At 40.8% G+C, this 15,565-nt stretch overlaps 1 protein-coding gene across 4 annotated transcripts in view; it reads right to left on the minus strand.

Moving 5' to 3' along the window:
• The window catches only part of EPS15 (epidermal growth factor receptor pathway substrate 15), a 116,151-nt gene extending 101,141 nt beyond the window's left edge, over positions 1–15,010 (minus strand). For all 4 annotated transcript variants that reach the window (XM_036350613.1, XM_036350612.1, XM_036350615.1 and 1 more), the window contains exon 1: positions 14,876–15,010. In XM_036350613.1, the coding sequence (XP_036206506.1) occupies positions 14,876–14,908 (33 nt within the window). In that variant the 5' untranslated portion in view covers positions 14,909–15,010. The remainder of the gene's footprint in view (positions 1–14,875) is intronic.
• Between the last annotated feature and the right edge of the window lie 555 nt (positions 15,011–15,565).

Consider the following 15,565-nt stretch of genomic DNA (forward strand, 5'->3'; position numbering starts at 1 on the left):
AGTTTATCTTAATTGTTGTTATAGTTAAATGAATCCATACATGATAAAATTGCACATGCACAGTATATACATACAAAACCACAAATAAGTATTTGATAAGGTCTGTGAATGTGCCAATATCAATTTCCAGGTTTTGATCTTGTACTATAGGTTAGGAGGTGTTATAGTTAGGGACAACTGGTAAAGGGTGTATGAGTACAACTTTTTGAAACTTCCCATGAAAAGGTCATGTTGAAGACCACTGTGAGGTAGACAGAAAGTGGCAATCCAGACAGAAATAACACTGTGTATAAAGGCAAACAAATATAGAAGTCTAGGTAGTGAAAAGGAGACAATGGAACAGATTTCATTCTTTCAAATAAACCACTCAAAATCTTTTTAGTTTTGCTCTCTAAAAATGTAAGACGAGGAGTAACAATTCAGTACTAGTGAACATAAAAAAAAAATGGTGTTATGATGCACATGATTTTCTGGATAACTTGCCATTCAAATATTCTTGAAATATTAACACGCAAAAATTAAGCTATTTAGAATTCACCTTTCTAATACTCCATTTTCAAGAGAGCTGAGGAACTAGAAGGGAAACTAGTCCTTATATCCTTGGAATCTTCCCACAGTTTTAGTTACCAAAGGTCAAACACTGTTCAAAATATTAAATGGAAAATTCCAGAAATGAAAAATTCATGTTTTAAATTGTGCACCATTCTGAGTAGTGTAATGAAATCTTGTGCCATTCTGCTCCAGCCTGCCTGGGATGTGAATCATCCCTTTGTCCATCATATCCACACTGTACGTACAATAAAATATTTTGGGAGAGAGAGACCACATAACTCTTATCACCGTATGATGTTATAATTGCTCTATTTTATTATTAGTTATTGTTGTGCCTAATTTACAAATTAAACTTTATTATAAGTATTTGTGTATAGGAAAAAACATAGTATATGTAAGGTTTAGTACAATCTGTCATTTCAAGCATCTACTACGTATACTGGTACAATGTATCCCCTGTGGATAAGGGGGACTACTACTGTACATCTGTGTGTCAAGATACTGAGAACCTATAAATATAAAAGCCTAAGCGACCGTTCAACTGGTAGCTTTGATGCGCACTGATCACAGGGGCAGATGCTCAACGCACAGGCATGGAAACATGGAACAGACTGATGAATCTCAGAGGGAAGGGGAGAGGAGAGGGCAGGAAGAGATTAACCAAAGATTTTATATGCATACTAGAGGCCCGGTGCACGGATTCGGTGGGGTCCCTCGGCCTGGCTGCAGGGATCAGGCCGAAACTGGCAGTCTGACATCCCCTGAGGGGTCCCAGACTGCGAGAGGGCACAGGCCAAGCTGAGGGACCCCACTGATGCTCAAATCTGTGCACCGGGCCTCTAGTATTAAAATAACAAACTACAATTTCTCACATTTGAGAACTGAGGCTAGTGGGGAAAACAGACAATAAAAAAAATTGTGGTTAAATGCAATAAGAGAGAGCAAACACAGATGCTATGGTATCAGAGATACCTGAGGGAGACAGAAGAAGAAAAGTCATGTCAGAATTATTATATAACAAATTAAGATGGGAGCCCTGGCCGGTTATGCTCAGTGGGTAGAGCGTCGGCCTGTGGACTGAAGGGTCCCCGGTTCGATTCCGGCCAAGGGCACATGCCCGGGTTGTGGGCTCCATCCCCCACGAGTAGGAGGTGTGCACGAGGCAGCCAATCAATGATTTTCTCTCATCATTGATGTTTCTATCTCTCTCCCTTCCTCTCTGAAATCAATTTAAAATTAAGATTGGGAAAAACTGAGGCAGTCTCTTACAAGTCTTTTTTTTTTTTTTTTTTTTTTTTTTTTGGTGCACAGGAAGGCACTCCCACCAAAAGAGCCACCTGGCCAGGGCCACTAACAAGTCTAACAGGAAGCAATCAAGCAACTGCAAAGTGCATTCCTATCTTAAGGACCCTGCACTTGCTGTTGCCTCTATCTGGAACACATCCATAGACACTCATATGGATCACTTCTTATGTCATTCAAATCTCTGATCAAATGTAACCTAAGAGGGGCCTTTCTAACCACCCTATCTAAAGTAAAATCTTATAGCAGTCTCTTCCCTTACCCTGCTTTATTGTTCTTCCTAGCTTTTTTCATTATCTGACATTTATATCTGTTCGTTTCTGTTGGTTTCCTTTATTAGAAGGAGGCCAGTGACTGACTTTGTCTTACTCACTATGTATGTAATAGTATAGACAGCAGTGCTTTGCAGATAGTGGGTACTCAATATTTGTCAAATGAATGAAGCAAAGGAGAGGAAAAGAAATTCAGGCACAGCAAGAAACACATATAAATGAAAGACAGGAGAAATGGGCCATGGTGGTGTTCTTGGTCAATAATAATTGTAATAGCAAATATTTATATTTACTAAGGACTCACTTATGGGCCAGGCACTATTCTCAGCACTTTACTTATATTATCTCATCTAATCTTGACAACTCTAAAGGAGATACTCTTATTTTTAAACTCTCATTTTACACATGAAGAACCTGAAACACAGATTAAATAAATGCCCAAATTCATATAGCTAGTAAATAAATGGCAGAACTAAATTCCAAGCCATGCAGTACAATGCCAAGGCTCACTCTTTTACTAGTAACCACTACTCAAAATCACTGAAAATTTCCAACTTCTCTGGGTTGTTTCGACATGTTTAAAAAAGGGGGGGTGGGGGGGGGGGGAGAAAGAAGGAAGGGAGGAAGAAAAAGGAAGGAAGGAAGGGAGGGAGGAAGCAGAAAATACCTACTATAACTCATCTTTGTGAATATTACATGCTTCATATACTTAAAACCCTGTTTGTGTTACTCATTAGTAGTATTAGTTTCTTAAAAATATGAACTACATTTACCAAGCAAATAGCTAAGTAAATCCCCCACCCCAAAGTTTCCAATTCTGATTCAGAGTAGGACTGAAGTGAGGTCTAAGAATTTGCCTTTCTAAGTATTCAGGTGATGCTGATAGTACAGAATCATGTTCAAGAACCCCTGAGCTACATAACCAAAATGTGAATTAAACCTCTTTCAAATAACACTATGTTTCCTGAATATCAATGGCTAAACTAGGCATCTTCCAAGTACTGAATATATGCATGTTTTTCCCTAAAGATTAGGAACAAATGTCCACTCTAGACACTTCTATTCAACATTGAACTGGAGGTTCTAGCCAAGGAAAGTAAACAAGAACAAGAAACAAAAGGCATCCATACAGATAGGAAAGAAAGACATAAAACTATCTCAGATGACATGATTTTATATATAGGAAATCCTAAGAAATCCACTAAAAAAAATTAATAGAATAAATGAGTTCAGCAAACATGCAGGGTATAAGATCAATATACAAAAATTAATTGTACTGTTATAAACTTGCAATGAATATGAAAATTAAATCAGTTGAACAAAATTAAATCCTATATAATAAAAGGCTAATATGCAAATCAACAGAATAGGGGAATGACTGGTCACTATGACATGCATTGACCACCAGGGGGCAGATGCTCAAAGCAGGAGCTGCCCCCTGGTGGTTAGTGCACTCCCATAGCGGGAGCACTGCTCAGCCAGAAGCCAGGCTCATGGCTGGCAAGCGCAGTGGCAGGAGCCTCTTCCACCTCCCTGGCAGCACTAAGGACATCCATCTGCTAGCTTAGGCCCGCTCTCCATGGGGAATGAGTCTAAGCCGTCAGTTGGACATCTCCCGAGGGCTCCCGGACTGCGATAGGGTGCAGACTGGGCTGAGGATCCCCCCAAGTGCACGACTTTCGTGCACTGGGCTTCTAATATATATATAAATGGAAAACAGGGTCCTTTTTGAGGTGATAAAAATGCTCTAAAATTAACTGTGCTGATGACTGCAACCTCTATAAATAAACTAAAAAACATTGAATTGTAAATTTTAAATGGATAAGTTCTATTACATGCAGATTATATGTCAATAACGCTGTTTAAAAAGTTTAAAATTTTTAAACAAACAATAGGGCAGGAAGCTCAAAGAAAGTCTCTTAACACCTAAACAATTTTTAAACATTTTATAAATTCAGTACCTCTAGTACTTCTTAAAGTTGTTTGATGGCTCATATTTCTAAATTTAGATATAGTTTTAAAAATTATCATTAATTTTGACACATGGAATATTTTTAAACTAGTACTACGAATTAACTCAGTAAATTTATAATTTTGCAGAATATACTTTTCCTTTCCTAGCCTCAAAATGAAAGCTATAAATCAGTACCTAAAAATATTCAATTTTTAAACATTTTAAATATATTAAACATGTATAAGTATACAAGTCATGTCAATTATATACACTAATTTTAAAAATAGAATGCTTTGGAAGTTTCATTATAAGAGTTTTTCTGATGAGGTTATAGGAAAAAGTAAATCTTGTCCACTTAACATAAAAATACTGGTAAAATTCCTGTGTTAAAATAAGGAAGAAATTATTAGTAAAAAATTGTGAAAGTATAAAAGAAAAATCTGCCAAGCACAGAGACAAATCAAGTCATTTCAAGCAAGTCTGGCTCAAAATACAGTAAATGAAGTTTCTGAACTACTCTAAAGAGCCAGATGGTCCAGAATCCACTCCCTAAATCTTACAAGGCCCTGCATAAAAGTGTGCCAGAAAAAACAAAACAAAACAGAAAAACACAGAACAGAATGTAAGAACAGACTAAGAATGAAAGCATCCCAGCCAGCAAAGGATAAAAACTGCAAGCAAATTAAAATTATCCTATCTTCAAGCTCAGAATTTTAATGCCAATTTCCTATACTAAGTGAACTTTACAAATTATAAATGGCCTTTGCAGCCAAATTAAATATGCTCAACTTAGTTTACTGACAATAGTATTTAGACATTATTGCTCCTATCTGAGAATATTACTGCTGTCTGCTTTGCCATTCAAAATATTCTAAATATAAACTAAACAAAAATCACCCAAGTTTCATTTCAAAACTCAAAAGTATCAGAGAAAGACAACTCAATCATGTAGTACCATTTATTACTCCACAAAAAGGAATTCAGCAAACAGTATATCAAAGGTTATTCTCAGGACGACACTCCTACCAACTGAGCCAAACTGGCCAGGGTGAGAGAACATCAGTTTGAAAGTAAATATTGGTATGATGTACACCAGCAGTTCTCAACCTGTGGGTCGCGACCCCTTTGGGGGTCGAACGACCCTTTCACAGGGGTCGCCTAAGACCATCGGAAAACACATATATAATTACATATTGTTTTGTGATTAATCACTATGCTTTAATTATGTTCAATTTGTAACAATGAAATTGGGGGTCACTACAACATGAGGAACTGTATTAAAGGGCCGCGGCATTAGGAAGGTTGAGAACCACTGATGTACACTAACCTAGACAGGCTTAGGTTTTCATGAGTTACAGATTTCTAGAGGTTGCAAAATATAAAACTACCTTCTATCATGTTTACAAAAACCCTTCACTATAACTTGGTACAACAATCACTTTCTAGAGATGTAGTCTATGCAAGCGGTCACCAACCTTTAGGACCTCACAGACCACCAGTGGTCTGTGGACCACCAGCTGGCAACCGCTGGTCTATGCAGTAAGTTGATTTTCACATAATAAGAAGTTGCAGCCTAGAACATATGTTCAGTTACAACCAAGGACTAGCACCATAATTTGTTCTATCAGAACTATTTTGCCCTTAATAATAAAGATCATTCAATTTATGAGCTGTATACATTACCTGGGTTATAATCCTGGCTCTACTACTTAGCAGCAGCTTGACCTTGAATGAATTACTTCACCTCTGTGCCTAAGTCTTCTCTTTTTGTAAAACAATATTAAGGATGATCCAGTTAACAATGATAATAAGGATGATCCATTATCAAATTATAAGGATTACTAAAAGCAGTGTCTGACATATCATAAATGCTCAATAAGTATTAATTATTGCTATTATTATCCCAATATTGACCTCTCTCCCTCTCCCTCCCTCTCTCTCTCTCTCTCTCTCTCTCTCTCTCTCTCTCTCTCTCTCTCTCTCTCTCTCTCCCATACACACACACACACACACAAAGCCCATTCTCTGAATAATCTGTTACTTTTACATAACAGAGGAATATAATATCATGTGAATTTTCATTCCAAAATTTGTCTGAAATATTGTAAATGACTATTTACGGGAAGCAGCATTGAAAATAAGCCTGAGAACAGATGTGCCTGGATTCAAATCTCAAATCTACTATTTACAACAATGCTGAGTAAGTAATACAGAAGATTAACTCCTACTTGTAGAAAGGCTGTGAAAATTAAGTGAAATAATATATGTAAATCACCTAAGAGTATCTACTGCTTATCAGGAGTTTAACATCAGCCCTTAACAGTGACAGAAGAATGTTATCCTTTCAGGATCTTTGCATTAATATTTAGCCCTCTAGATAAAATTGTTCCACAACTAAAATAAGAGCACTAAGAAAGGCAGAAAAATCACACACAAAATTAAGTTCACAATTTCTGGCTGTCTCACCATTTAAGTGTTTTAAGCTCAATGTCTAGGCACTATTAGTCATTCCTGGCTCATGGAAGGTTTACGAGTAAAAATATAAAGATAAAATATTCCCTCTGTCCCTGTCCAAGAAAGCTTATACTTCTGTAACTCACATAAGCCTTAATGGATCACTAAGTTTAAAAAGTAAATATTTAAGCCAGTGATTCTCAACTAGGGGCAATTTTGTCTCAGGAAACATTTGGCAGTGTCTGAAGATACTTCTGATTGTCCCAACTGGGGAGTGCTTCTAGAATCTCATGGATAAGGATGCGGAAAAACATCCCACAATGCACAAGAGAGCCCCCACACCATATAGTTACCTGGCCCAAAATGTCAACAGTGCCAAGGTGGAAAAACCATGATGTAAAAATATCCAAAGTATTATGATATAGAAATTTTCCCAAAAAACATAGGTTCTTGGCCAAATTCTTATTTTACTGAAAATAACAATAAACAGCTTGAGTATTTCAGATGAAAAACTTCTAGTATCATTAAATTACCACTACAAAATCCTCAATCTAAAGGGGGAGGATGTGAGGCTAACTTTTCTCTGTATATTTGTATCATATAAAAACAAGTTTTTAAAAGAGCTTCAACCTTGTCCTAGCCAGTTTGGCTCAGTGGATAGAGTGTTGGCCTGCAGACTGAAGGGTCCCAGGTTTGATTCCAGCCAAGGGCACATGCCTGGGTTGTGGGCTAAATCCCCAGTAGGGAGTATGCAAGAGACAGCCAATCATTGATTCTCATCATTGCTATTTCTATCTCTCTCCCCCTCTCTGAAATCAATAAAAATATATTTTTAAATAAATAAATAAATAAAAGAGCTTCAATCTTTATTTAACTAGAGGCCTGATGCACGAAATTCGTGCAAGAGTAGGCCTTCCTTCCCCTGGCTGCCGGCACCAGCTTCCCTCTGGCACCTGAGACCCAGGCTTCCCTCCGGCCACCAGCAGGTACCCGGGACCCGGGCTTCCCTCGTAGCACCGGCTTCATCCAGAAGGTCTTCTGGAAGGACGTCTGGTATAATTAGCATATTATGCTTTTATTATTATAGACTGCACCTCCAATTCATGAAAGCATTATTTATATCACAAAGATGTTTCTTACACTTCACTTCTTTCTTACTCTTGGACAAAATATTAAAAAGTTCAGTTATGTGATAGGAAAGCACAATATGAGGCCAACTTTTAACAAATATCATTTTTATAAGGTTGACAATGATCAAAAGTTTGATAATATACTATTTTGATAAAGCTGTGGAGAAAAGGCACACTCAAACACTGTTGCTGAATAGAAATTAGTATTATCTATTCAAATTTTTAAAAAATCCTGCCCTGGCAGGGTTGCTAAGTGGTTAGAGCATAAGCCCTGGGACCAAAGGTTCGTGGGTTTGATTCCTGACCCCATCTGGACACATGCCAAAGGCAACCAATAAATGAGTCTCTCTCATGTAGATCTCGATCTCTCTCTCCCTTCCACTCTCTAAAAAAAAAATCAATGGAGAAAATATCCTCAGGTGAAGACACACACACACACACACACACACACACACACACACATATATATATATATATATACTAGAGGCCTGATGCACGAAGATTCGTGCAAGAATAGGCCTTCCTTCCCCTGGCTGCCGGCACCGGCTTCCCTCCGGCACCGGGGACCCGGGCCTTAGCTCTGGCAGCCACCTTCCACCTTCACTCCGGCCAGAGCCGCCTTCCTGTAGCTCCCTCCACCCCCCGCACCCCCCCTCATAGCAGGCGTCCCACCCAGCCCCGGCCCCTGCGCACGCGTGCTGCCCATAGGCCCAGGGGGCTGGGACAGGGTGGAATGCCTGCATCCCGGCCTGGCCGCCACTATCTTTGTCACGTCAATTTGCATATTTCCTCCTTATTGGCTGTGGGCACCGCCATCTTTGTCACAGAATAATAGTTAATTTGCATATTCTGCCTTTATTAGATAGGATAGCCATCTTTTGGATCAAAATAATACCCATTTAAAACTAATGCGCATACTCAGACACATGTAAAAGATGTGAAAAGGAATATTCACTGCAGCACTGTTGGTAATAACAAAAGAATGGAAACAACATAAATGTCCATCATTAGATGGCTAGTTAAATAAATTATAGCATATTCATATAAGGGAAAATCCTAAAGTTTTGAAAATAATGAGGGAAATCTGTGTGTTGGTATAGAACAGTGGTCGGCAACCTGTGGCTCAGCAAACCGCAGCTCGCGAGCCACATGCGGCTCTTTGGCCCCTTGAATGTGGCTCTTCCACAAAATACCGACTTCTACGCATGGGCCACGAAGTTTCAATCGCACTGTACGTGCGCGCCCGCACGTGGTATTTTGTGGAAGAGCCACACTCAAGGGGCCAAAGAGCCGCATGTTGCTCGCGAGCCGCAGTTTGCCGACCATGGGTATAGAACAATCTAAATCAATTAAGCTTTAAAAATAATGATAATGAGTCACACAATAATATGCAGTTTACTAAAAATAAAAAGTACATATATAGCATAAATATGTATTTGCATATACATCACAGACTATTGCTGGAAATACACACAAAAGAAACTGGTAAGAATGAATGCCTCTAAGAAGGGGATTGAGGGCTCAGGACAGGAAGGAGACTTTCACTGGTATTGTTTGAATTTTTTAAATATGGGTTAATACTGGCTCTTTTATTTACTGACTGTAAAATTTAAACAAATCACAAATTCTGAGCCTCAGCATTCTCCAATTTGAAATGATGTTAACAACAGCCTAGCTCATTGGTTATTACAAGATCAAATGAAAGAGCATAAAGTGCTTTATAAATTATAAAGCAGAACACAAAATTATAAATTTGAACAAATTCCCCAAACCAATTACAATAATTATTATTATCATTCTTCTGACCAATTTCTGTAAACCAAAAGATGGGAATGTTTAAGATGAAACCCGAATGTAGATACAATCTTAGAACACAGATTTTTTTTTAACTTTACCTATAGCTATTGACTTCAGTTTAAAAGAGTACATTTTCAAAAAGTTGTCAGAGAAATGCTAAGTCAGCTGATTATAGAAGGAATACGTGCTCTCATTGAAAAGAAGGCAAATAAAGATTACAACCATGCTATTACAAAATCTTGGGGGTTTTTTCTTCCAGTCTTTTTTCTATGCATGCTTAACCAGCTTAGGTCATCTGTCTAAATAAAATGTTTCCACTTTAATACAGCATTCAAATTATAACATTCCTCAGATTATTACAAGCTTCTAATAAACATAATTATTTAAATAAACATAATTTTTAATGAAAGGCACAATATTTTATCTTCTTGAGAGTTCAACCACTTTAAAATGAAATTCCAGGGTGTGGGTTTGCCTAATGAACTCTGCCTGGATTAACTTTTCATTTCTTTCTCCAAGTAACCAGATTACCTATCTTTCTCTCTGTACAGCCCCAGCTCCCCTTCTCCCAAGCCATTTTCCTGCTTTTGGTTTTCCCAGAGTTCTAATTTTACTAAGTCCAAAACTCACAAAACAAAATAGTATATAAAGTGTGTATATAATTCCTTGAAAAATAAGTACAACACCTTAGATTGAGCCCTAAATCAGACTATTAGTGAGAGAGGAGATTAGAACTATGATTTGTTGCTAAATAGAGATGCTCAATCTTTCTCTCTACATGTTAATCTGTTATCATTCTGTCTGCAAAGAGTAAAAACAGAGGAATATTCTTCCATTATTCCTGGGAGACCTGCTATTGGACAAACCTAACTGTTCTTAATTAATTTTAACTATGACAACTCCTCCCAAATGCTAAACATTCCAAGCCATTTTTGAGAACAGTTAGATACCGCTCAATGAAAGAACAAATTTCCTGAGACTACTAGATTGTCAGTTTAATACTCTGCCCTGTATTTACTGTCATAATTGTTAAACCAAACCACTATGGTGATATATTTATTAACACAACTATATAATTTTTTAATGAAAATTTAAAATACCAGAAACTAAAATTATAGATTTTCCCCCTCCAATTTTCAAACTTTCTATAATGCAGTTATATCACTCTTTCAATTAAGAAAAAGAATTAGGAGGAAAAGCATTCTTATAGCATTTATTGTTTTAGACCACATACTAAGATTATTTTAAATCCCATTCTAAGAACTTTGTTATTATTAAAAAAAATAATCCTTATTAAATTAAAACAAGAAAACCTCTGCATAAAGCTGAACTGCTGGAAGATTATTTAAAATACTCATATCAGCCCAGCCAGCATGGCTCAGTGGTTGAGCGCTGACCTGTAAACCAGGAGGTCAAGGCACATGCCCAGGTTGCAGGCTTAATCCCCAGTGTGGGGCGTGCAGGAGGCAGCCAACCAATGATTCTCTCTCACCATGGATATTTCTCTCTCTCCCTTTCCCTTCCTCTCTGAAATCAATAAAAATATATTTTAAAAAATAAGATAAAATACTCATGTCATGCCTACGTCAGTAAAATAAAACCTTTATCATCAAGAGCACTACTATACATCCACATGAAAGTTGACACACGAAAGATACTGAAGATTCAGAGGCACAAGACATGGCTTCCATCCTCAAGTTTTCTACCTAATTAGGACAACAGGGCATATACTGAAATAGAGAATCAAAAATACAAGGAAACATTGGATATGCCAAGCATCTAGCACACAGAAAAGTATAGTGGAGTCCTCCTACAGAGACCTTGGTTCAAATCTTAGATCTACCACTTACTAGTTGATGTAAATTACTTTCCTCATTTGTAAAATGTTAGATTAAGTGAAGTAAAATTCTTGGCATATAGTAACACCCAAAGAAAAGCTAATAGTGTTATTGTTATTATTAGGGATACAGGTTTGAGGAAGAAATGGGCAACTGTAAAATGTTTTAATGAGAATTATTAATCTCTTTTTATAATCTATCACCATAAGCAAAAATCACAAGTCTTTCTCAAGTTTTACTTCTTTTTTTTAATATATATATTTCTTTATTGATTTCAGAGAGGAAGGGAGAAGGAGAGATAGAAACATCAGTGATGAGAGAGAATCATTGATCGGCTGTCTCCTGCACACCCCCACTGGGGGTGGAGCCCGCAACCCAGGTATATGCCCTTGGCCGGAATCGAACTTGAGACCCCTCAGTCCGCAGGCCGACACTCTATCCACTGAGCCAAGCAGGCCAGGGCTCAAGTTTTACTTCTTATTGACAAGAATCAAAGTGAACACCTAGTGTAAACAACTGAAATTAGAAAAAACTAAGGTTATCCAGCACTGAAATACCCTGGGAAAATCACCAGTAAACCTACAAATCATAGAATATGATCTAGAAAAAAGAATGTTAGTTGGACAGGTCCTCAGATCAGCTGATTCAAACTCCCCTACTAGAATGTAAGCTCCAAGTTTTGTCTCCAAGCTTGTTATTTATTTTGTTCACTAGTATATCCTCAGTACCTAGAATAATTCCTAGCACATAGTGAATGCTCAACAAATCTTCATTGAATAAATATTAAAGTTAAGAAAACTGAGGCCTGGAGATTTAACTCAGTGCCATACATTGTCATACATTGAGTTAAGTTTGGCAGAGCTGGGACTGGAACTAACATTTCATTATTCTAATAGTCTATCCTCTCTAGAATCTGGAGTATGATAATTTATTTTGGTGATTGGGGAGATGGAGGGTTGGTTGGCAGGCAGGGGAAGAGGAAGGAAGGAATAAATTAAACATTTTTCACACTTCCCCCCAAATGTCAGTTTTGCTTACTTGACAGGGGCAAAAAAAAAAAAAATTATAAACAAGAGAATCCCAGGACAGGGCCTAGTACATGATAGGTACTTAACAAATATTAGTTGAACGAATAAACCTACTCCAAAACCATTATTATCTCATAACCAGAGGTGGAAACTAACTTCAGCATCTGTTTAATCTTTGTAACTGTCAAAGAGCCCTTTAGAATGTTCAGTCATAGAGAAGACAAAGTTATTAATCACTTTCTTCCACATGGGCACTGAGGGAGGAGAGATGAATTAAAAGGCAAACCTGCCCTAGAAGATCTCTTTCTCTTGAGTTTACCTATGTCTGTCTGTCTCTCTGTCAGCCTCTCTCTCTCTCTCTCTCATTGTGTGTGTGTGTGTGTGTGTGTGTGTGTGTGTGTGTGTGTGTGTGTGTTGGGGAAAAGGGTTGACATAAACATATTAATAATGAATGTGAAACTAAATTGCACTGTTATCTCAGTTTACTGCCTCAAGCAGTTAAAATATTAAATTAAAAAACACAAATCAGCAAAGTTTTAGAATAACAAGGAGGCACATTAGGGTATATTAACACTTGGGAAGATTCTTTTTCTTGTGCCTTTTCAAATATCTTGTTGCCTCTTAACGGCTTAAAAATCAAAATATTCTAAATTGACTTATTTGAATCAATGAATGCATTAGGATAATATTCCTAATTCAGTACTTACTCTGTGTGCATGCTAACATTTAAATACGTATATAAAAATCATAAAAACATATTTAAATTATTTAACTGTCTATAAAACTGACAGAGCCTGAAGAAAAACCTCCAGAGACAAATGCTAATAAATAGAAACTAAAAATATAGTATTACCCAGCAAGAGAATAAAGCAGGCAACACATCTAAGAAGTAAATCTATAGGAGTCTTCAAGGGAACAAAATCTTCAAGAGGGGAAAAACTCCCGCCCAAATTGGCCCACAGAGCCAGAGGGCAACAGCCCGCCAACAAGATCTTGTTTAATGCAAGTCACTAACAAGCCTCATAACAAGTGAACACCCAAGAGTCAATGCTGCCATCCCTTGAATGTGGGTGTCAGGGGGACCCTTCCAAAGGGATTCACCGCCAAGATTAAATTGCCACAGTCCAAGGATTCTTCCCCACTACCTGCTTGTCCAACGTAGGAAAAGCAACACTAGACAACTTGGGAAATAAACAGACTGCACGTATGAGACTGACAAGTCCTGCAAGCTGAAGCTGGTTATTCTACCCGAGACACATGTTTACATGTGGTTCCTGGTGAGAACAATTTTCACCCCGTCTATCCTAAAGCCTCCTGATCCCGATACTGAAAACTCTCCAGCCCACATGCATACCCTCCTAGCGCAGTGTTAAAGTCGCACAAGCACTGGCAAATCCGGGCCAAGGAGACTACAAGGTGGCGGGAAGACACTACCGAGCAGACGGGAAGGCCAGGGTGGCCCCCGGGGGGAAGCACCTGGCCCCCAGCTGTGCAGAGAGCAGGCGGCGAAGTGGAAACCGGGTAAGTTTTGGTTAGAGGGGCGGGGAGGGACTGACAGGTGCAGGCCACCTCAGCCCCCGGGACAACGGGGGAAGATTGTGGCTGGCTTTCTTTACCAAGAGGGAGGAACGAGGATCCCAGCGTGAGTGAGGTGGAGAGGTGTTCTGGGGAGCGCAAGGGCAGGGTTCGGAAGGAAACAGAAAGGGAAGAGGAAAGACCCCGAGAACCGATTCTGGTGAAGATGCCCCCAGGAGGAGTGATCTCCAGGGTCCGTTCCCGGCACCAAGACGGATGGAACCCGCACTCCGGTGATCCGGTCGGACGGCGATGCACTGAAAGTCCACCGGTCGGAAGGGAAGCCGAGTGGAGGAGGAAAAGACTCCTGGGGGTCCGCCCCGGGAGGACACCTGATCCGGAGGGGACGAGGCAGCGGCCAGCAGTGCGAGCACTTGGGTCGGATGGGGCTCGTCTGGAATAGAGACAGGCTGGAGGAAACTGCTGGGGAAGGGTGGGCTTAAGTCGGACTCCAGGGAGAACAGGCCGGTTCCGAAAGGACAGCCGCCCAGGGCGTCCGGCCCGGGAAGGTGACTCTCACTGGGGAAGCCGAGGGCGGACGGGGGACGAGGCTGGTCGCAGGAGCTCAACAGGCGCTCACCTGGGACAGTCCGGCCTGGAGGGAGGAAACTTCCCGGGTGGGTGAAGGCTGAGTGGAGAGAGAGAGGGGCCGGGCACCAGCTGAGCGGGGCGAGGGTCACGGTCAACTCCGCGGGGGCGCGGAGGGGTGGGGAGCCCGGCCGCGCGGCGAGGGGCGGGGTCGGGGGCGCCCACCGGCCCGGGCGGGGTCGCGGCTGCCGCGGCGGGGCAGCCGGCTCGGGATGGCGCCTTCCCTCCGGCACACACGCACACACGCTCTCGCCCTCACTATCCGCCGCCCCGCCCGGCGCCGAGAGAAAATGCCCGGGTCGGTGAACCCTTGACGGCGGGGGGAGGAACGGGTCGACCGGGGACACCGGCCGACCGAGCCCAGCGGATGGGCTGGCGGCGTTACCTGTGTTAGGGAGAGCTGGGCCGCCGCAGCCATGGTGTTTCCATCATGCACGAGAGGGGAAGGAAGGACGGGCGGACTGGGGCTCGGGGCGGGGAGGAGGCGGAGGGAGCGGCCGGAGGCGAGGCCGGGGCAGGCGGGCGGGCGTCTCCTCGAACTTCGACAACTTCCCTCCTCTGCCCGCCCCGCCCCGCCTGGCCCCGCCCACCCGCCCCGCGCACACCGCGGCGGCACCCAAATCCTGGCGCCGGAGTTTGCGCCGCCGGACCGGAGCCTGCCCCCCCCAAGGGCTGCTTGGGAAAACCCGGCGCGGAGGACGGGTTTTGGAGCCAACTCCAGATTATCCTGTGAACTTCAGGCAGGTCTTCTGCTTCTGAAAAATAGGGAAATTATAGCCAAAGTCTAGGTTTCTTGTGGGGACTAAATGATATGATGATGGGCAGTACTAACAGTATTTTAGATATGCCAAAATCTGTGCTAAATACTTTATTTTTGAGTTGGAGACTGAAGCATCAGCTGTACAAATGAAGAAACGGATACATAAATGCCATACCTAATGCCATACAGCTAACTAGATAGCTGGGGTAGGATCCAGGTCTGGCTCTAAAACCTTTCATTTTAACCATATGCTATTAGGATGTGATACTGGAAAAGAAGACTTAAGTCGCACCCTCCAGGAGTCAACATCTAGGA

Source organism: Myotis myotis, unplaced genomic scaffold (genome assembly GCF_014108235.1).
Source record: "Myotis myotis isolate mMyoMyo1 unplaced genomic scaffold, mMyoMyo1.p scaffold_m19_p_2, whole genome shotgun sequence".
Taxonomy (NCBI): Eukaryota; Metazoa; Chordata; class Mammalia; order Chiroptera; family Vespertilionidae; genus Myotis; species Myotis myotis.